This window comes from Belonocnema kinseyi, chromosome 2, assembly GCF_010883055.1.
Source record: "Belonocnema kinseyi isolate 2016_QV_RU_SX_M_011 chromosome 2, B_treatae_v1, whole genome shotgun sequence".
In the NCBI taxonomy this organism is placed as follows: domain Eukaryota; kingdom Metazoa; phylum Arthropoda; class Insecta; order Hymenoptera; family Cynipidae; genus Belonocnema; species Belonocnema kinseyi.
The window spans coordinates 98,200,926-98,223,970 of NC_046658.1; the positions used below are offsets into that span (position 1 = coordinate 98,200,926).

At 28.0% G+C, this 23,045-nt stretch overlaps 1 protein-coding gene across 1 annotated transcript in view; it reads right to left on the reverse strand.

The window, feature by feature from the left end:
* The window catches only part of LOC117167588 (vacuolar protein sorting-associated protein 13C-like), a 94,465-nt gene extending 73,751 nt beyond the window's left edge, over positions 1-20,714 (reverse strand). Inside the window, exons 1-15 of the mRNA XM_033352642.1 lie at positions 20,530-20,714; positions 20,334-20,441; positions 17,626-17,752; positions 16,199-16,361; positions 15,913-16,124; positions 12,745-12,919; positions 12,208-12,659; positions 8,307-8,528; positions 8,108-8,220; positions 7,813-8,021; positions 7,379-7,545; positions 3,659-3,776; positions 3,299-3,586; positions 3,092-3,224; positions 527-760 (exon numbers count right to left, since the gene is read on the reverse strand). Of these exons, the coding sequence (XP_033208533.1) occupies positions 527-760; positions 3,092-3,224; positions 3,299-3,586; positions 3,659-3,776; positions 7,379-7,545; positions 7,813-8,021; positions 8,108-8,220; positions 8,307-8,528; positions 12,208-12,659; positions 12,745-12,919; positions 15,913-16,124; positions 16,199-16,361; positions 17,626-17,752; positions 20,334-20,441; positions 20,530-20,670 (2,862 nt within the window). The 5' untranslated portion in view covers positions 20,671-20,714. The remainder of the gene's footprint in view (positions 1-526; positions 761-3,091; positions 3,225-3,298; positions 3,587-3,658; positions 3,777-7,378; positions 7,546-7,812; positions 8,022-8,107; positions 8,221-8,306; positions 8,529-12,207; positions 12,660-12,744; positions 12,920-15,912; positions 16,125-16,198; positions 16,362-17,625; positions 17,753-20,333; positions 20,442-20,529) is intronic.
* Positions 20,715-23,045: the final 2,331 nt, after the last annotated feature.

Consider the following 23,045-nt stretch of genomic DNA (forward strand, 5'->3'; position numbering starts at 1 on the left):
GACGATGGGAGAAGTAGAGGATGGGAGAAGTAGGGGGAAGGAGAAGTAGGTGAAGAAAGAAGTAGAGGCTGAGAGAAGTAGGGAAAAGGAGAAGTAGAGAAAGGAAGAAGTACAGATAGAGAGAAGTAGGGGGCAGGAGAACTAGGGCAAGCAGAATTAGGGAAAAGAATAAGTAGGGGAATAGTGAAGTAGAGGAAGATAGGAGTGAGGGGAAGGAGAAGTAGAATGCGGAAGTAGTATGGGAAGGGAGAAGCACAAAAAGGGAGAAGTAGAAGAAAGGAGAAGTAGGAGAAGAGAGAAATTGATGAAGGAAGAAGGAGCGCAAGAGTGAGTAAGAAGGGGAAGCGTTAGGTGGAATCATGGGAGGGGAAGGGTAGTAGACAAGAGGAAAGGGAAAGATTTGAACAACTTAATTAACTTTTTATTAGGCTACGAAACCCTTTTTTGTAGACACGCAGCAACTAATGACTAATTCGTTTGCTGTGGCAGCCCTGTTAATTGCATACAATTAAATAGAAGAAAATACCTTTCGATACGAAACAGAAAATACTTCGCAGGATCCATCAGTAGAGATTAATTCGAGGTATGATCCCGTCACACCAGCCTCAGTTTTATCGGCTAAAAGAATGGTGCCAATGCCAGATTGTAGAGCGAATCCATATTCCATGATAGCCGATTCAAAATATAGCGTACAGAATTTTAAAATCAAATAGGGCTTTTGTCTGCCAGTGGCTGTGATGTAGCCAAAGTGAAAAGAAAGCTAAAATATTAATATTACAAGTTAATTTAAATATTTCATTTCTTAATGCATTAGGAAGCGTCCCCATATTACGTTAGGATATTTTCAATGATTTTTTTGCTTACCCCTCTTCCTTGTGACAATTTGTTACATTTCGGTGCCCCCTACCCTTAAAAAATCATGTGACACTGAAGCTGACCTCCCTCCTATTTTTATATAGGGTTTAGATATTTTGAAATTAATAGAACCAAATAAGAAAATCCAACTGCTTTTGGTTAGAAGTTCATTGATTTTGGATAAAAAGTCTTCTATTATATTTCTGGTTCATAATTCTACTAGTTTTTAAAAAATTAGTTTTTTTGTTTAAATTCAACTATTTTGTTAAAAGTCTTTTTTAGTAAAAAAAAATCAACTGCTTGGTTGAAAGTTGAACTAGTTTGTTAAATATTAATTCTTTAGTTTAAAGATTCATCTCTTTAGGAGAAAATTGATCCATTTTGTTGAAAATTCGTTTAATTTTTAGTTGTAAATTAATTTTTTTTACTCAAAATGTAACTATTCTATTTTTGGTTGACTATTTATCTTCTGCAGTTGAAAATTCAACTATTTAGTGACAAAATAAAATTTTTGGTTTTAAATTTAATGCTGGTTTAAAGTTGAACTACTTTGTAAAAAATTAATTTTTTGGTAAAGTTTTACCTGTTTAAAAATTCGTTTCTTTTTCTGGTCGATAATTAATTTTTTAATCTGAAGATGTAGCTATTCTATTTCTGGTTAAAAGTATATATTTTTTAGTTGAAAATTCGACTATTTTGTTAAAAAATCATCTTTTTCAGTTAAAAGTTCAAAAATGTGGTTGCGAATTTATTAATTTTGTTGTTGTAATTCTTTTTTTTATCGAAAAGTAAGCTTCTTTAATTTAAAGTTGAACTACGTTGTGAAAACTGATTTTTTCTTTAAGATTAATTCGTTTAGTTGAAAATTCAACTACTTGGTCGTAAATGAACTTTTTTGTTGAAAGACCATATTTTCGGGTCGAATGTTTTAACCGTTTTGTAGAAAATTCATCTTTTTAGATAAAAAATATAACGATTTGTTAGAAAATTAAACTATTTGGTTAAGAATGAAACTTTTTGATGACAATTTATATTTTTGGTTGCAATTAGACTATTTGGTTAAAATTTAAACTCTTTTAATGAAAATTTGATTTTCTTTGTGTTTGAAAAGGAATTTTGTAATTTTAAAATGTAGCTATTCCATTTTTGGTTAGAAGTTTTTCATTATAAGATGAAAATTCAACTCTTTGTTAGAAACTACTTGTACTTTGTAACAAAAATCGTCTATTTGGGTAGAAAATTAATCTTGTTTTTTAAAAACTCATCATTTTTATGGAGAATTCAAATATTTGGTTAAGAATTTGCATTTTTTAGTTAAATTCAACTAGGTTAATTTTTTTCTTAATTAGTTTTTGTAAAGCTGAAAATTTAACGTTCTACCTTTTTGTTGAAAATTTTTATGTTTAAGTTGAAACTTCAACTTTTTTGTTGAAAATCAATCTTTATTGATAGAAATATATTCTTTTTGTTGAAAATTCTTCTTTTCCGGATTAAAAGTCAACTGTTTTCTAAAACATTCTACTTCTTTGCTTGAAAACATAACTTTTTTATTCGTGTATTTGGGTAGAAAATTATTCTTGTTTTGTTGAAAATTAATCTATTTGTTGAAGATTTAATTATTTGGTTAAAAATTGGTCTTTTTCGTTGAACTTAACTGGTTCATAATTCGTTTTTTTTTTAATATCTTTTTTTAACTACGAATTTAACTATTCCATTGTAGCTGTAAACTGATTTATTTTAGTTAAAAATTCAATTATTTGGTTGCAAATTCATGTATTTTGTTGAAAATTTGTCTCTTGGTAGTAGTAAATTAATCACCTTGGTTGAAAATTCATCTTTGTAGGTTAAAAATTCAGTTATTTGGTAGCAAATTAAATGAACTATTTTGTTTAAAGTTAAATGATTTTGTTAAAAATTCAACTATTTTGTTCAAATCATGTTTTTTGTTTAAAAATTCTATTGTTTTGTTGAAAATCCGAATCATTGGATTTGAAAATTCATCTTTTATAGTAGAAAAGTCGTATGTCTTGGTTGAAAATTCATCTCTCTGGACTAAAAACTATCTTTCTTGTTGAAAATTAAACTTTTTGGGTTGAAGGTTAAACTATCTTTTAAAAATTCGTATGTTTGGCTTGAAAATTCAACTATTTAGTTTAAAATGCAAGTAATAAATTTTTTGTCGCGTGTAGTATGTGGACGCTCCTTTTTAAGATTTTTACTTTGTTACTAAACCAACCTCGCCAATTACGAATCTCAGGAGCAGATTAATTCGATTTTGTGGGGAGACAATATCATCAAAACCGGATACATTTGTCATTCTAAACAGTTGCTCCAAATCCTCTTCACTTATCTCAGACGATATCACGCTTCTGTAATTCAAGTGAAATAATTAATTTTGGAAATATTTTTGGAAATAATTTGAGAAATCTTCGAATCCTTTTACCTTTCTTTTTCCAATTTAGCGCAGTTTGGAAGATCTCTTGTAATGCGGGGGGGTTTTTTGTGCGATAGAACTGTCGAAGACAAAGCAACAACTGAACGTACCCTGATTAAATTATCAGGGAAGAAATCAGGTCTGGGCTGTTTCACACTTTCCAGATAGCTCGATTTCATAGCTTCGATATCGTCCTGACTTGGGATTGACAGGAGATTTAAAAAGTCTACGAGAGATCGTAATCTGCCCTCTGACAAATTAAACTTCAATTGCGATACCGATACGTTTACTTTCATTCTAGAAGTAAAAGGAATTATTTTTAATTTTCTATGGACATTTGATTAACTTCTCTAAAAAAAATGTAAGTACCTGGGTAATACCCGGTACTCGGGTTTGATGCTAGAAGAAACGGTGACATTCGCATGTAATTTTGGTACCAAATGATTCTCAGATTCTTTCCGCCTTCTTATATCCCGCCAGTCGTCTCCTGTTTTTATTGAGTATTGTTTTTAAACAATTTAAAGAATTTTTTGGAAATTATAATTAACATTATTGTTCGAGTGCCCAAAAAATGATATCCTTCAAATTTGAGCGAAATCGGTTGATATCATTCCGTGCCCCAAAAGTAATGAAGTTGGGAGAAAGCAACTTATTTTTTATTTGTGGTTGATTCCAATTTTAATGGGAACATATACAACATTATCATAACTTACATGATCATTTTCGAATGATTCAGGGAATAAGGGTTTGTCATAATTTGTAATATTATAAAATTTTAAGACCTCATCCAATCTAGAGAGTCTTTTCGGGACCTTGTAGGGTGCTGGCTAGCCCCTAATGACCAAACATTTTAAGTAAAATATTTCTTTCCACATTTCCAAAAAAAAAACAGAGTGTTTAAAAGCAACAAAAATGAAAATTGAACACTAAAAAAAAATTTGTTTCCTCATCATCTAGTCTGCTCTTTCGGACCCTAATCGAGCCCTGCCTAGTCCGTCAGGACCAAAATATTTTCTAAGTGTCTCGATCGAATATCTTTTTTTTCTGTACATTTAAGAAGGAGCCAGAGTATTTAAAAGTATCAGAAATAAAAAATGAACCCTAAAGAAATTAATTTTTTAACTCAAAATCTAGCCGGTCTTTTTTTGGTCCGAATCGGGTTCAGCTAGTCTATCAGGATCAGAAACTTTTCAAAGGGAATTCCAATATTCTTTTGTACATTAACACAAATTTTCAGGGTGTTTAAAAGTACAAAAACTGAAAAATGTACAATAAAATCAAATAATTTATTTTGTCATCAAATCCAGGTAATCGAAAGGTTAATGATCACGCTAAACAAATCTTTTTTACAAAAATAATCATAAATGGGTAAGCTTCTTATTTCTACTCGTTTTTAAATATTTAAAATTCTTCAAACAATTGCATATTATTTAGACTATTGATTTCTTGTAGAATTCGTAAAATAAATATATATTTTAGTGATGTCATGATTTTAAAAATGAATCTCATTAACTTTATGACTTGCTTAACAAAATTTTAACTACTTATGCATTGTTTTTTAAACAACTTTTCACTGTTTATACCGTTTTAAATAATTTTTTTCTGTAAAAGTGTGTAAATCATGGTTCTTTATTCAGGTAATTATTTGTTGTATCAGCGTAATAGTATAAATACTTGTTTAAATCATATTTTAATTGGAAGTTTTCAAGTATCTGTTTTTTCTCGCTTTAAATTATTTAACCAATTTTTTTAGTTTAGAAAATATTTAAAATATGTTTAGGGTACCTGTTTAGGATTAAATTACTTTATTGAATAATTCTTAGTCTTTGGTTGAATTAAATTGTTTTTATATTTAAGAACAACAACTTTTACTGAAATTTCAACTACTTTGTTGAAGGTCGAACTGCTTTGTTGAAATTTTTTTGTTTGTTTGAATATTCATCTTTTTGGTTAAAAATTTATCTAATTTGTTAAAAGTTCATTTTTATTCTTTGAAAAATAGTTTTTTTAATTGAATGTTGAACTATTCGATTGAAAATTCATGTTCATGTATTTTGTTGAAAATTGGTCTTTCTTTGGTAGAAAATCAATCTCCTTGGTTAAAACTCCATATATTTGTTTTAAAATTCAACTCTTTGGTTAAAAATTCATATATTTTGTTAGAAAATTAATATTTTTGGTTGATTTTAACTACTGGGTTGAGAGTTAAAGTACATTGTTAAACAAAAAGGTACATAAGAATATCCAAATTTATTGTAAAATTGTTAAAGGAATACATTTTTTCTGTTGTTCTTTAATGGGCTATGTGATTAAACATATATTTATCGTCTAAAGATTTAAGAAATTATTGAATGATAGCATTGCTCACATTCATTATAAGACTCATAATATATACCTATTTTGCTACTTCTAGAGGGAATCAATTGTTTAATAAAATTAAATTATTTGGCAATTCAAAACTCAAATTTCAAACTCAACTGTATTTAAAGTCTTTTATATGTTTGAAAGAACGGATTTCTGATTGTGTTTTTCTAGGTTTTTAATTTTCCAGCACTGTGATTTTAAAAAATAGTTTTTTTTCATACCGGTTTCAACAAGTCCATGCCCTAACTCAAAAAGTTTAATGGGATTGAGGGTAAAAAATGCAATATTTTTCAATCCGTTTTCTGTATCCGACATTTTAGGAATTTTCTTTACATGTATATATCAAACGCTTTTGATAGAGTTGCTGTTGATTTCTATCAAAGCGAAATGGGCCAGTGTTCCAAAGAATCTTATGCATTTCTATATTTTTTTATAAAAATCTATCAAATATGCTATCCCAAATTCTTGTATATTTTATTACACTTTTTTAAAATAAAAATCAAATCAAATATGACACCTGAAATTCCTATTTACTTTTCTACCAAGATATTGTCATTTAAACTCCATGAAATCTTATGCAATGTGAAAATGTTGATAGAATAATAATATAATAATAAGAATAATATTTGTCGACGGATACAATTTCATATAAATTTCCGAGATTCTGAAACGTAGGCTTTGATAAAAGTTTGAATTGGAACAGATTTGACAGAATTTCAATAAGAAGCTGTTGATAGAAAAGCATAACATTTCATGATGAATAGAATTTATAGAAATTTCTGAAACTTTGTAATAAGATAAGATTTGATAAAAGTCCGAAGTGGGTTAGATTTGATAGATTTCTAATAAAATTCTGTTGATAGAAAAGTATAAGCTTTCTCAACGGATAGGATTGGATACAAATTTTTAAAGTTGAAGCAGAAGATATTCTTCGATTTGAAAATATTTTGAGTTCTTTTTCGTAGGATTTGATAAAATTCTGAATTTTATAATATTTTATGGAATTTTAATGAGAAGCTGTTGATAGAAAATTAGAGGATTTCTCGATTAATAAAATTAGATAGAAATTTCTGAAATTTTGATACGGCGTATTTGGTCGAACCCGGAGTGAATAAGATCAAAATATAAGGTGTTGATAGAAAAATATAAAATTTATTGACGGATACAATTTGATGGAAATTTCAGAGATTTTGATAGTATGATTTGATAAAAGTCTGGAGTGAACAAGATTTTATAGAATTTTGAATTCTCCGACTTTTAAAATATTTAGAGTTTTTTTACGTAAGATTTGATAGAAATATCTGAAACTTGGTGATATAGGATTTGATATAAGTTTTGAGGGTTTAAAATTTAATAGAGTTTCAATTAAAAAAAATGTTGATAGAAAAGTATAAGGTTTCTCAACAGGTAGAATTTCATGAAAACATCTAAGATTCTGGAACACAGGATTCGATACAAGATTGGTGTCACTTAGATTTGATAGATTTATAATGAAATGCTCTTGGTAGAAAAGTATGAGATTTATGTTCGAATAGAATTTTATGGAAATTTCTATCTGGTTGACAGAAGTGTGTAGGATTTCTAGATATTCCATGGAAAGGTCTATCAAATGTGCTTATAGAATTCGATTTGCGGCTGGATAGAGAGTCTATCAAATTCTATAATTTTCTATACTTTTTTAAGCAGGGTGGAAATAATCCAATTTAAAATGAGATATTTTCTCACCAGTGTGGCAAAGAAGAACTTGGCCATCCGTAAATACCAAATGAAGCCGATCGTAAAGTAATTCTTCCAACTCCATGAGAGTAGCATCTTCCAATTGTGCATCGGGTGCTTGCAATTCAGTCCTCAACGTCATTCTGCCAGTATCAAGAAGAAGTACATACCCTTCCCTAAACAATATTTTTTTTATAATAAATTTGGGTAAAACATGTGTTTGTTTAAGCATGTTTGATCGTGACTTATTTTAGACACTTGCATACAAACTTTGGAACATAATTTTAGAAGAAAATTTACAATCTTAAACAAAATAGACCAGACATTAATCCTTATAATATTTTATGAAGGAAATTGGTTTCAAATGATTAAATTTAATGAAATTCACAGATTTAATGATTCAATTATATAACTTCTTGAAAAACATTTCATGCTTTACGTACTTTTGAAGTGCTCCATGTTGTGGAAAAACAATGTAAGGGCCTTTGACATCGATTTTCAAATTGATCCTCAAATGTCGGGCTAAAACACGATTGAATAATTTCTCAATTTTTCTCTTTATTCCCGAACACATTCTATACGCAGAGGATGTTGTTTCTCGAACGTGAGCTTCGTTGATTTTAAAAAAGTTGATTATTTCTGATACTGCATACTGAAATTGAATGATAAGAAATGAGATTTTTTTGTAACTAAAGCTCTATTTAATATAGAACATGTTTAATAATGTTTCAAACTTACATGATGATAAGTTGCTTCGATTGGTTCCATAGATACAGATATATCGTAATTAAAATCCGAATTCAGTGGCTTTTTTTCAAAATCTATTGCCAAAAAATTTGGGGCCGTACTTCCTGTAAAATAAAAAAATCAAATAAAAAATTGCTTCTAATCATTTTCATCTCCAAAGAAAATTTTTCATTTCTTCTTTAACATTTACCTGTTAAAACATTATCTGCTGTAACTAAGGGAACCAGTTCGTTTTCGGAAGAAACTCCCTCAATAACAAAACTTTCGGCCCTAGTCGAGATTTTATAAGTAGACAATTCAGGGTGTTTTTCAATACTAGCAAGAAACTGAGTCATTGATAAAACTAGTACTTCCTTGTCGTTGTTCATCAGACTCAGTGAATAATTCGCTAAAGTGAAATTGTATTTGTGATCTGAAATCAGAGTGCCAAAATTTAATTGAAATGGTATTATCAGTCATGTTTCATGAAAGAAAAATATTATGTGTTATGAAATAAGTTTAAAACTCACTAAAAATTGATCTACTACAAAATTCTAAGTGTAAAAACGTTCGTCTGGGCAAGAAAAAAACTAAAAATATTTTAAAATCGAAGAATAACTTCTATTTCAAATTAGGATGAATATTCTTTACTTTAGGCTTTTTAAACAATATACATTCAAAAATAAAAAAAATTATTTTTGTTATAAAATTTTCATTTCATGAATACATATATCTGTCAAACCAATTTTTTTGTATTCTTATTAAAATTAAAATAATATTTTTATCAAGCTTAGGTAGTACTTTTAAATGAATAGAAATTGTGAAATCAAGAAAATAGTCATATAAATTATTTAAAAAACGTTTTACAAACCAAAACAGACGCACTGAAAAATTTAGTGCGTTTCAGTAATTTTCATGAAATAATAAATTAATAAAAAAATTGGTTTCATTCTGAAAATTTTTTTTTTAAATCTTATAATTGGGCTTTTATATTGGATATTGTGTCCCTTATATGGGATTTCATTTCGAATAAAAATAAATGTTTTCTGTGTAAAATAAAACATTCAATTTGTGAATCTTTAAAATTTTGATGCATACAGTTTCATTAAAAAATTTTCAAATACAGTTTCGAATTTTTGGAAAATTCCATCCTAAAAGTGTCTGACATTGTACAATTTTTAATGATTAAAAAGATTTTGAAACGTGTAATTTAAGATTTAAACCTTGATAATTAGGGAATCCCAAATTAAACGTTTCAAATTTAATCATTTTTATATTGTTCTTAAAAATTGAAAAATTTGTAATTGAAGAGTTCAAAAATTGTATCTCAAGTCGAAAGCCATAATAATTACAGAATTATTAGTTTTAAATTAAAACAATCATAGATGAATACCTTCTGATTGAAGGTTTATAAATTAGGCAATTTTAAACAATTCATAATTCTAGATTGTAAAAAAATAACCATTTACAATAAAAAAATTTGATTTTATCATTAGAGTCACTTTTTGGAATAATAAAAACATCACTTTAGTCACTTCTTGCAATAAATTAAAACAGAGAATCCAAGGATTTCAAAATTTTATTGTTTTTTTAAAATAATTTTCTATTAATTCTTTTAAATTCCCTTAATTTTTTTCTCAATTCATTCAAATTATATAATTTTCTGAATTTACTCGAATTTTATTTAACTCTTTAGGTTTAAAAAATTCAATTCACTTAAATTCCGTTGAATTCAATTATAATTTATTTCAAATTCTGATGAATTTAATCAAAGTTTCTTGAATTCTTCTCAATTCAGTTCAATTTTACTGAAATTAGTGGAATATTTGGGATTTTTTTATGTTCTCAACTCATTTGAATTCATTTAAAAGTACCTTGAGTTCTAATTATTTTATCCTAAATTCTTTTAGATTATTTTAAATTCTTAGGAATAATCTTGATTTTCTGAAATCTTGCTGAAACCATTCACTGATTAAATTGACCTTGAATTCTTAGACATATCATCAAATTCTTTTGAATTCCTTTAAATTCTTCTAAATCCTCTCCAATTTAACTGTAATCAGTGGAATATTTTGGATTATTTGAATTTTTATGAATTTCATCGAATCTCTCTGATTTCCTTTAAATTCCTCTACAATCGCTCGAATTTTAGTTAATTCATGGTTCTTATGGATATTTTTACGGTTTAAATATGTCCCCTTAAACAAATTAAAAAATAAATTAGGATGTGGTAGCCCTGTGTATTTTTGGTTTATTTTTAACAGTAATCATTTTTCTAAAAATTCTTTGTTCAATCTATCCCTTTTCGAATTCACTATGATTCCTACCATAATAAATATTTTTTTGAAGAATGAACGCCATAATTTGATTAGTGAAAATAAAAAAAATAGTTGCAAAAACAATAAATTATTGTAATTTATTACATAATTGCTATTATTATGAACAAATCCTGAGAAGTCTCTGTTAACGAGACAATATAATAAAGGAAAAGCGTTTTTATTGCCCTTATTCAAAACGTATTGGGTGTGGAGGGTTAATGATAAATCATATGGTATTTTTTGAGTCAGGTGTGGTTTGGTATTTGGAACGCGCGGTGGGGTGGTACCCGTGCGGCAGGTGACTTTGGTGTGGTGTATGTGGGATGTTCAGTGGTGGGTATGATGGCCGTGCGGTGGACGACGTATTGTTGTAGTCGTACGGTAGTTGGATTAATTGCAGAATTAGTGGAGAATCTAGGATTTTTATAGGTGGAAAAGGAAAAGGACAGGATGTAAACTCAGTGAATAAAGGACAGTGTAATATATACAAAAATGCAAAGTGGTCTTGTAAATTATCCAGCTTATCATTCGATTTTTTACAATGGATCCATCCCGGTTTGTGGCCACCGATTGTTATTAAAAAAAAAAGGACTTTCGAACTGTACTTCGTAAATGAATAAAAAAGTTCGCCCAATGCGCGCGGCTCGCTTCGCTCGCAAGTTTGAGCGCGCCTAGGGCGCGCAACGATTGAATCTCGCGCTCAGATATTTTTTCCTTGCATTTGGAATGCTTGAAAAAAAATTTATCAAAAAAATCTCTTTTAGATGGCAGTATTTATATGCGTCTTCATATTCTGAATTGTCTACTTAATTAAGTATAGTCAAAGATTAAGTTTCTCAAAGCTCTGTAGGCTTCGAGGTACACATTCTCATCGTGACACTCGCGCTGTGCGCTCGATTTCCAACAGACATTTGTAAACAGGTTTTATTGGATTTTTTCTCGTAACTTTCGTCATTTTTCCACACATTTCTTTTTATTTAATTTTTTTTCAACGTTACTTTTCACGAATAAAACAAAAAGTACGCGTCCCATCAAGAAGTGATTCTTAACGAAATTGTAGATCTTTTTTGGGATAACCATTTTTGTTAATTCATCTTTTTTGTATCCTATATAGTATGTCCACAAAATGGAATTTTTAATTTTCCATTATTTTTGTGCAATCAAAATTTGAATTTTCGATTTTTGAAGAAAATCCAAAAATTGGTTATGATAATCTTGTAGGGCTTTCAAAAAGAAATGTTTTTCTTTTCTTGACTTTTTTTCATATCATGCGTTTTTGGCTTCATATTTTGATTCTCGGTTGATTAAAAATTTTTTGAAAACGCTATAACTCTGAGAATTTTCTTTTTATCGCAAAAAGTCATAAGGATAAATTGTTTTTTTTTTTTTTTTTCTATAAATATCCGTACATATAATTTTCAAATTCAGAAAAAAGTGGTCTCAACAATTTTCAAAATGCGCTCACTTTTTGAATTGTCATAAAAAATGGCTGGTTCACGAGCTCGTCCTTTCTTTTAGGACCTTAAAAAAGTGTGCCAAAGATGAATTTGATTCGTTCATTTTTTCGAGAGTTATCGTGTTTACGGACGGCCGGACGGACAGACAGACGCCATCGTGAAAACCTGATTTTCGGATTCAGGGGGTCTCGAAACGTGGAGATCCGTTGAAAAAGTGTGATGTCAAATTTCCGACAATTCTAATACTTTCTCAATCATAAATGATGAGATTGTAAAAATTAAATTAGAGTTGAAATAATCTGGTTACTTTCCACCACTGATATAGAATTCGACTTACCTAAAAACGTCGTGATTTTCTCGCTTTTTTCTTTCCCGTCTAATTCGTTGCAATCGAACCCAAGAAATTTTCCGTTTTTTTTATTAGTCTCTTGAGGTTTAATTTCACTTTTGACTACCAATTTGACCGTCGATTCTTCAGCTTCTACTGTGACAAGGTCGGGGTTTTTATTTTTCAGTTCAATTTTTGCGTGTTCTCGGGCAATGACGATATTAAGGATTGACAGAGTATCTTCGTATTTTTGCAAATCCATTTTTAATTCAGTATCGTTTGGTTTGAGGAGAGTCTGTGTGAAAGCTTCTTTGTAACGTTTGTAGTTTGTTCTGTGGGCTTGAATTCGTCTCCAGGTGTAGGGTTGGACGTTTTGTTCTAGGACAACGCGATGCGCATATTTCCACCAAGATTTTGGATTTTCTTGAGCCGTGCAGTTCGGTTGGTGCTTTTTATTGTGCCTGAAATTGAAAAATAAATTATTTTTCTAGGAAACGTGATTGAAATTATAAGATTTTTTATATCATGCTTGTGGATGATGCTAACCTGCTCACAGTTGCCCGGTGAAGCGTATCATAAAGTCTAAGGAAGGTGATGTATTGGTCTTTTGAAACTTGCATTGCAACATCTTGTAAAACAATATCAACTAGCATTCGCGAATCCCGCGTTTCCGTTGCCTTGCTGATGATCATCTTTATTTTTGTTGTAAAGGGTTTTACCACTTGAAAAATATAAAACTCGGATAAAATATGGATAATAACAAATTTGGGAAAATATCTAAATTATAAGACCTTTTCAATTTTGAACACCCTGCAATTAAAAAACGGGAATCACAGTCCGTCCCGTGTTTTTACCTAATCACGTATTTTTTCATCATCCCCCGTTTTCTCATTAAAATTGAAAAATTCCCTAAAATACCTGAAATTCAGAATTTTTACCCCATTTTCTCCTTTCTACAAAGTTTTCATTCATTTTTTATGAATCGTAAACAGAAATTTAAGGCATTTGAAAACTTTGAAAGAGATTTAAAAAAAAGGTTAATAATGCCAATTTTAAATATTTCCTAAACAGTTGATTCACTAATTTTATAGATTTTAAAGACATTGTCGATAACAAAAAAATCATCTAAAAAGACAAGCTTTAAACAAAACAGTTGATTTTTTAAACAAACAAAAAAGAAGAATTGTTAACGAAAAATATAATATGTAGTTGATATTTAAACCAAAAATATTTAATTTTTTGACTAAACAGTTGAATTTTGAACCAAGAAGAGGAAATTTCAACAAAATACATGAATTTTATACCTAATCGTTTAATTTTTAATTTAAAAAGATAAATTTTTAACTTAATATGAAAGTTTAAATTTCCCATTTAAAAAATAATTTTTTTAACTTAACTTTTTAATTAAAAATAATTTTCAACACAAAAGGACGAATTTTCAACCAAATAGTTTAATTTTATATAAAAAATTATGCATTTTTAAGCCGAAAGGTGGAATTTTTAACAAAATATTCCAATTCACAACCAAAACAGATTAATTTTCAATCAAACAGTTGAATTTTGAACAAAAAATATGAAACTACAAAAAAGTGCATGTATTTTCTACAAAAATATTTAGTTCTCAACTAAAAAAGATATATTTTTAACCAAAAATAGGACAGTTGAATTTCCAGTTGAAAAAATAATTTTTAACACAAAAATAAAACGTATTTTAAAAAAGATATTTAATTTTTCCTAAAATTAAAATGATAAATTACCAGGAAAAATGAATGTTTAAAAAACGAGTGCAAATTTTAATCAAACAGTTCACTTTTTATCAAAAAGTGATGAATTTTCAAGCTAAACAGACGAATTTTCAACCAAATAATCGATACATTAACCCAATAAATTTTATTCTTAACCAAGCAGTTGAATTTTTAACCAAAAAGATGAAATTTTAACGAAATACGTGAATTTTCGACCAAATAGTTGAATTATCAACTAAAGAAAATAAATTTTCAACCAAAAATGGAATATTTAAATTTCCAGCTACAAAATTTAATTTTCAACACGAAAAAAAACGAATTTGTAACCAATTAGTTGAATTTTCAACAAAGTAGTTAAAAGTTGTAAGCTGAAAGATGATGATAAAAAATTGAAAAAGTTGATCTCAAAGAAAAAGACGAAGTTTCAAGAAAAGAGTTAAAATTTGAAACAAAAAATATTTTAAGTCAACACAGGAAAAAATATCAACCTTTTTGTATATATTTTGATTTCATTTTCAGTTATGAATGTCTCAATTAAATTTGGTCAAAAAAGATTTTAAAAAATAGTTTACGATGAAACCAATTTAGTAATATTGTGGTTGTAGAAATAAAATTTTGAAAAACCAAAATAATATGCTAACATCTTAACAAACTGCGTATTCAAATTAATGGTTTTCTTCATCATTTTGTCATTTTCGTGAATAATAATTTTTTTAATTAATCTTTTTTTTACTTTTTAATCTTTTTCTAGCTACTATTAAAATTTGTTTAAGCATTTCTGAGCTTTCAACCGATAAAAATACATTAGAAACCAAATTAAAAGTCTTTGATCGGATTGAATTAGTTGCTGATGTATTTTATCACTAGATGGCGATGAAGCTTTCCACATATTTTTTAAACTACCTGAAAAAAATGTTTAGCCCAAAAATGACCAGTAAACTTTGGAACGAAAAGTCGCTACCGTTAGAAGGCATTATTCATTATTATTAACAAGATACTCATATGACATACAAATTTATTAATCTAAAATGAAATCCCTTTTTTAATCCTATTTTTTCGGGAAAAAATTCCCCTTTTACCTTAAATTGAACTACTGAACTGCTGTGATCTCTGAGATAATCAAAATCTTGATCAAATATTTTAATTCCGAGACTTTTTACATTTATATCAACCCAAAATTATACTTTTGAAGGAAAGCCTTTGTATTCAAAAAACTTAAATCATATAGTTTAATACACATTGAGAAGTAACTATTGTCATTTAAAATAAAAAAAATTTTGTTCCTGCTGTAGTAGAAACCACTTAGTAGATAGTTGTTTATAGTGAATAATCTTAAATAACTGAAAAACTGGCAAAAATGTTCATTATGTTTTTTAGTATAACATGTCAGCACTATAAAACTATATTTTCTGCCAAAGTTTGCATATAATATTAGAATTAATTAGTGTGTAATAGCAACAAATTAATTTCTAACCTGAAGAAAAAATTTCGCCTCTTCATCATTCATACTTTTTATCTAAATGAAACATTTTCGTGGCAGGTTTATACATTAGAATCAAAGTTTGAAGTTTAGTGAATAATATTTATTGAGAGAAAGCGTTCTTTCTTTATTATTCATAAGATTTAGAAGGTGTGAAGATCAAAATAATCTTTGGGAATATCAGAGATGAAAAAATTTCAACGACTTAGGCTCTAAGCATTTTTATAAAATAATGATAGTGTAAATTATTATTCATTCAATAAACTGATTTTAATTGTAAGTATCTTATAAAAATGGTTAAGACGGTTAATTGACTTATTTCAGGCTATTTTTTCTATGAGAACATTGAATTGAATATGTAATATATATTTTAGAAAATTATTTTCTTATTTTTGAAAACTGTTGTAGTTAAGAGCGGTTGAATTTACTCCTATCTACTGTAGCGTGGTTTCCGCTAGTCGATAAATATAAGTTAAAGGATAAACCTACAAAATTGAAACTCCTGATCATTCAAACCAAATGTTTGAAGAGATCGACGCATCTTGTCCTTCCAGTCGAGCAAGAAATCAAAATCCCAAGTGGAAGGGTCACTTTGTAAAGAAGTTTCTGCACTCGGATCCATGTAAATGCAAAAAGATTCGACTCTTATTAATTGATAAATGGTTGTTGAGTTCGTAGGTGTGACGCCAGGTTTCCATTTACTGCAATTTGAAAAAAATATATTTCTCAAGTCTATAAATAATCTTACGATGAAAGTAAAATATTTTGCAATTACTTGTTCGTGGTAGCCATTGTTAAACTCTGCATACAGATTCCGCAAGCGCTTTGTACTTTTCTTGAAACTCTTTCCTCATATCTTACGTGCACATTGTTTACAGTGATTTGAAAGTTCTTCACAAGAGAGGATAAGAAGTTGTCGAAAATCCCGGAGGGAAAACCTAAATAGAGAATTAGTGATTGTAGAGGATATAATATAAGTTTTCGTCTGTCCGTCGTATTTTCCCCCAGGAGGGGAAATGAAGAGCGAGAAAGTAGGAAAAGAATGGGAAAATGAAAGGGTGGATAAGTAGGCAAAACTAGTGAAAATTATGAGAGGGGAAGTTAAGGGAAATAAGGAAATAATCGCCTTGAAAACTACTGAATTCAATTCTGCATTAAATGAGGTTTTTTGTATTTTACCAATTTTTGCCCTTTTGATTTAATTACTTTTAATTCATATTGAAAGCGTACGAATTTCATCAAATTCGTTTCAAGTCTCTTGAATTCTTATAAATTCACTCACTGAAATCAATGAAGTATTTTTATTCATATTCTAAATTCTTTGAAATTCTCTTGAATTTATTTCAATTTGCACTGTATCCTGTCTACTCACATTTGAATAAATTTGATGAATATGATGAAAACAATTTTTTAATTGTTTAGATTCGGTAATTTTCAAATTCGGTAATATTATAAACTGTCAGGAGTTGTATTACTCCGGAATTTATCAATTTTGGAAGTAAAAATTATATGCAATTTTTATCATTGCCGGAATTTTCTATATCGAATATTTTATTTTTTAGAAATTTTAGAGTGTTTTAAAATGTTCTCTGCTTTTCTTTAAAAATTAATTCTTCAAAGTAAAAAATCATTACAATTTTTCCGAAGGTTCTCAAGAAAATTCATTTGTCTGAAAACTCTTGGAAATCCCTAAAAAGCTTCAAAGTTTTATTTCGAGCTCTTCAAAACTGTACATTTTATTTTTAATTTTTTTAAATATTTTCAAATTTTTAATTATTTTTCAAATTATTCAGATAAGGATTTGGCACCCTAAGGAATTTTTTAGGGTGGGAGGTTGAAATAATGGACTCATTGCAATTTTTGTTTGGAAATTTTTTTAATCATAATATTATTTTAAAAATCTGCCCGCTCTGTGAGCAAATTCTCATTTTTTATTTTTAATCATATTTTTACGATTGAAAACAAAAATATTCGTCTTTAAACAAAATGATTTTAAGATATTTTTTAGATCTTTCTGAGATAAACATTTTTCCTAGCATTTCTTTTATCTTGTATAGTTTGATCGAAAAATGGAATTTTGTTATTTTTAATAACCTTCGCGGCGTTGCGTCAATTCTTGGAAACACTAAATCCAGATTCGACTTATATTCCTTGTTTTGAGTTTACTGTTCTTAAATAAAGAAGACGATGGACATTACGTACCAGGTCCCAAAAGAGCTTCTCCTTCAAGATCTTCCAATACTTTTTTCTTTGCTGCTCTGATTAATCGCTTGTGTACTTCGGAATCGTAACTTCCAAAGACTTCTGAAACTGCCACTATGTACATATCCTGAAAGAAAATTATTCATCTTGAATATGGAAGGTAATATTTACAGAATTCGCACTATTTCCCCTATTCCTATAATTTTATAATTTTTTATTTATTTTATTTTTATTTCTATCATTTTTTTCTCTTAAATAGAAAATGTAATTATTATTGATGGGAAGTTAATTCTTTTTAAATAAAATGTATACTAATATATTTGTTCAACATTCGTTTTTTTTACAGAAATTATTTTTAATAAAAAATTAGACTATTAGATTCTTGTTTCATTATTCATCTCTTTTGATAAAAAATTTAATGTTTTTATTGATGGTTTAAATATTACTGTTGAAAATTCCACTATTTTGTTACAAAATCATCTTTTTTGTCGAAAATTTAATAGTTTACTTGAACTTTACACGTTTTGGATAGGAAATTCGTCTTTCAGTAGAAAAGTCATATTTTTTCTTTGAAAAATAATCGTTTTTATTCAAAATTATACTATTATATTCGTATTTCATTATTTATCTCTATTGATTGAGAATTTTATTATTTTGTTGATAATTTAAATATTTTGTTAGAAATTCAACTATTTTGTTAAAAATAGCTGAAGTTGAAAATTGTTGAAGAATATTTGATTTTGTTAAAAATAGAATTATTCTTTTTTGGTTAAAAAGTTTATTATTTTTATGATAATTTAATTATTTTGTTTAAAATTCTACTATGTATTTTGCGAAATTCAACTAAAATGTTTCTTAGCCAAAAATTCTACCGCTTTTTTATACCTTTTTTTAACATTCATCTGTTTTAGTAGAAATTTCTCCTTTTTTTAAATTTTATTCTTTCTTGATTGAAGTATATATTACAATATCCGTTTAAAATTTATCTTTTGTAGATAAAAGTTGATTTACTTGGTTGAAGGTTGTACATACCACTTTTTTAAAATTATTCTTTGTTGAAGATTCATCATTCTATTGGTTGAAAATTTAAAATATTTTAGAAAAAAAAAATAATTTTCTCACTGAAAATTTATCTATTCCAATTAAAGATTCAACACTTTAGTAGAAAATAGTCCCTTTGGTTAGAAAGTTAAACTATTTTGTTGAACATTGATCTATTTTTTACTGAAAATTCGACTAATTGGTTGAAATGTATCTTTGTGGTAGAAAATTCAAATATTTCGTTAAAAATTAAACTATTTAGTTGAAATATCTCCTTTTTGTATTGAAACTTTAACTATTTTGGTCAAGAATGACCTTTTACTGAAAATTGATATTTTTGTGTTAAAAATTTATCTGAAATCTTTCTTGGTTGAAAACTCGACAATTTTTTATTTTGAAAATTCATTTAATAATGCGAATGTTTAGTAGAAAACTAATCTTTTTCGATTGAGGGTTTAATTAAATATTTCATTGAAAAATTGTATTTTTTTGTTGAATTCAATTGTTTTCTATTTAAAATTAAAATCTATTTTAGTTGAAATTTTAAAAAAATAAATTATCAACTTTTTTAAAGTCATGTTTTTGCTGAAGTTACATAATTTCGGAAGGGCTATAGAAGGGAGGGCTATTAAAGGTTTTCACTGTACTATGCTAAAAAAAAAATTTTTCGTGAAGGTGTATCTCTTTGGTTGCAAATTAATGTATTTTGTTGAATTTTTTTTAGTTTATTATTAATTTTTTCAAATAAAATGTAACTTTTCCATTTTTAGTTGAAAATTCAACTACTTGGTTCAAAGTTCAACTATTTTGTTGATAATTCATCTATTTTGCTTTAGAGTTCAATTGTTTAGTTGTAAAGGCCACTATTTGGTTTAAAGTAAATACTTTTGTTGAAAATTCAACTATTTGTTTGAAAATGTTACTGTCTGTGGTTGAAGTTTATTTTTTTTAGATTCGACTATTTGGCTAAAAATTTATTTTTGTAGGTAGAAAATTTAACTATTTGGCTTAATTATTCCGTTAAAAATTTTAGTATTTTGTTAGAAAGTAATCTTTTTTCTCGAAAATAAAACTGTTTTTGGTTGAACTTCAATCTTTTCTGTTTAAAATTTGTTCTTTTCGATTTAAAATGCGTTTTTTACGGTTTATTTTTTGGGTTAAAAGTAGTTATGTTTCAAAAATATGATTTATCTGGGATTAATTAAATTAATTAACTGACTCAGTATTGTAGACTGGTAAGATTCTGGAATATGGACATTAAAAAAAATTAATATTATTGTTATTTTTATAAAAATTAATGATAAAGTAAATATTATTCAGTATTCTTCCTTGTTTCAAGAAAAATATTTCTTTCGGTGGTAATATCCTGAGATAATTAATTAAATAATTTTGTGGAAAAATAATTTTAAATATTAGACTGAAAAAGATGAAATTCGAATGAATAAACATTCACAAAATATCATATATTTGTTCTTTTACATTGTTTTCAAACCATGTGAAAGGCATGAAAATTGCATAATATTATTAAAATGACAAATGACAGTTGAAACCAGTTCGAACCTTGACGAAAACGGCGAAGGATTTGCCCGCGAAAAATTAAATACTGGCAAGACTATTTCTGTATCGTTCCAATATTATTTTTTAAAAATATATTTTTTTTTAATTACCTCGACACACAGGATAATAGGTTGAGAAAATAGTCCAGCCCATGGTATTTTTAACGATATCTTCCCTATTAATCCAAGCTCGACTCTGATAGGTAGGCCAAGTTGATACTGAAACCGGGAAAAAGTTATTTCTCCCTTATAAATATTATGATAAATATTGTTTATTTTTCAAACTGATGACTATAAAAATACTCACCAAGGCTTCTGGCTTGAGTCTTAGATCCGTAAGGCATGTATCGCCAGAAAAAATTCCTACATTAAAATCTTCTGTATCCAAATCTTCGACATACTTTCCCAAAAACCGATTAAGTATCGCGGCAACTGCCCCTTCAAACATTGTTATGTAATTTTACTTTTCACGGAACTATCGAAATCTGCTTATATATTATATCTCCTTTTGATTATAACCTCATCAAATCCTCAACTGCCGAGGTTGGAACAACAACGCGCACATGCGCGAGGATAGAGTTACTTTATTGATCTTTTATTTTACAAACGTCAAAAGACGTAATCCGGGAAAAGGGAAGACACCCAGGTGATGGGGGAGGTTTAGGAAATTAATTTTCCCCAAAGATGATTCTTCACATAGATCCCATTTATCAAAATGTCAACATATACAACGACCTCGATTTTATTCGAATTCGGGGTATCATACTTGACCGGGATATCGGGAAATGACCGGGAAATTTTGTTCACCAGGAATAAAACTGGGAAAACACCAGGAATTTTATTTCGTAACTGGGATTTTTTCCTAGAATTTACTAATCTGCAAATTAAAAGTTGTATCCTATATCTTATGACTGTAATTTTGAGTTGGAAGAAGGAATTTTTAAAAGAATCACAATTCTCACCTGGAGTAGGGAATTTTCCAAAAGAATTACATTTCCGACTGGAGAGGGTGAACTTTCTAAGATAATTATAATTTAAACTTTGAGTTGGGGAATTTTCTAAAAGAGAAATAATTCTGAGTTGGGCGGGAAATAAATACAAAATTATATTTAAAAATTTTACGTAAAAAATCAGAATTATCCTGACTGGGAACAGGAAATTTTCGAAAATACTTATGATTCTGAACTGGGACAGAGAATACATTTTTTTAAATTCGTAAAAAATAAGAATTACCCTGACTTGGAACTGATAATTTGTGAAAGAATCATAATTCTCGTTTGGAAAAGGGAATTTAAACAAATAATTACAAATTCAACTTGAAACAGGAAATTTTCGAAAAGAATTATAATTCTAAGTTGGGACAGGAGGTTTCAATAAACTTGGAAAATGGCATTTTCGAAAAAAAAATTATAATTCCACATTGAGACAGGGAATAAATACAAAACAATATTTTTTAAATGCACGTACAAAATAGAAATTATCCTGACTTGGGACAGAATTTGTGAAAGAATCATTCTAATTTGGAAAAGAAAATTTTACAAAATAATTACAATTCCGATTTAGGACAGTGAATTTTCTAAAAGAATTATAATTCTATGTTGGGCTAGGGAATTTCGGTAAAAATAATAATTTTGACTTAGAGATAGAACATTTCTCTCAAAAATACGTAATTTCGAGATGCGACGGCAAGTAAGAAAAAGAAATATGTAAAAAAAATTCCCGTAAAAAGTTGAAATTATCCTGACTTGAAACAGGGAATTTTCAAAAAGAGTTATATTTCTGAGTTGCGCCAGGCGATTTCATTCAATTCAAAAATTGTAATTTCGACTTTTAGACAAGACATTTTCTGAAAGATATATCATTCTGAATCGGGACGCGGAATAAATTAAAAAATAGATTTAAAAAACACGTAAAAATGAATTATAGTTCTAAATTGGGACACACAGTTTCAGTAAAAAAAAAAAATAATTTTTACTTTGGGGTAGGGAATTTTAATAAAGAATTATCATTTTTAGTTTTGGGGCAGGAAATTGCAGTGTAAAATCAGAATTTTCTGTTTGGAACAGAGCATTTCAGTAAGGAAATATAATTATGACATTTCGGACAGGGAATTCCTGTAAAGAGTTATAATTTTGATTTTTGAACAGAGAATTTCGTAAAGAATTACAATTTCGAATTTGACACAGGGAATTTTCTAAAAGATATACAATTCTGATTAAGGACGGAGAATAAAATAAAGGAATAAAGGAGCTTTCACATATTACGTAACGTTATTTTCGACCTTCGTACCCCCCTCCCCCCACACCAATGTAACATAGCGTAACCCCCCCCCCCCCCATGGCCACTGCAGTTGTGTAATGTTTACTAAATTAGAATAAGGTTCGTTTAGATGAAGAGCTGTATAGAAATAAAGAATATTTTGATGTAACACTGAATGCTCTTTAGATATTTTTTTTAGTTACAAAATATTGAAATTATTAGATAACAATTGGTTTTTAAACTTATATAAATTTGATAAATTTCTTGAGAAAATCAGAAAAGATTTTTGAATATTTTAGATGTGTCAAAAAAGAATCTAGAATCTAGATTTATTTTATAGGATCTTACAAAATATTCGAGTCTTTTTAAAAGACATTTAGGACTTCTAGGAGTTTGGAAGAAATAAAAAAATATTTGATAAATTTTTACAAAATTGTCTTAAAATCTTCCAAATTGTCCTAGGGGCATGTGACACAGCTAAATACCTATATTACCGACCTCACTTTTTCCGTTCACTGAATGTTTTTTTGAACCCAAGAACTTTTTTTGTAAATAAGATATCGA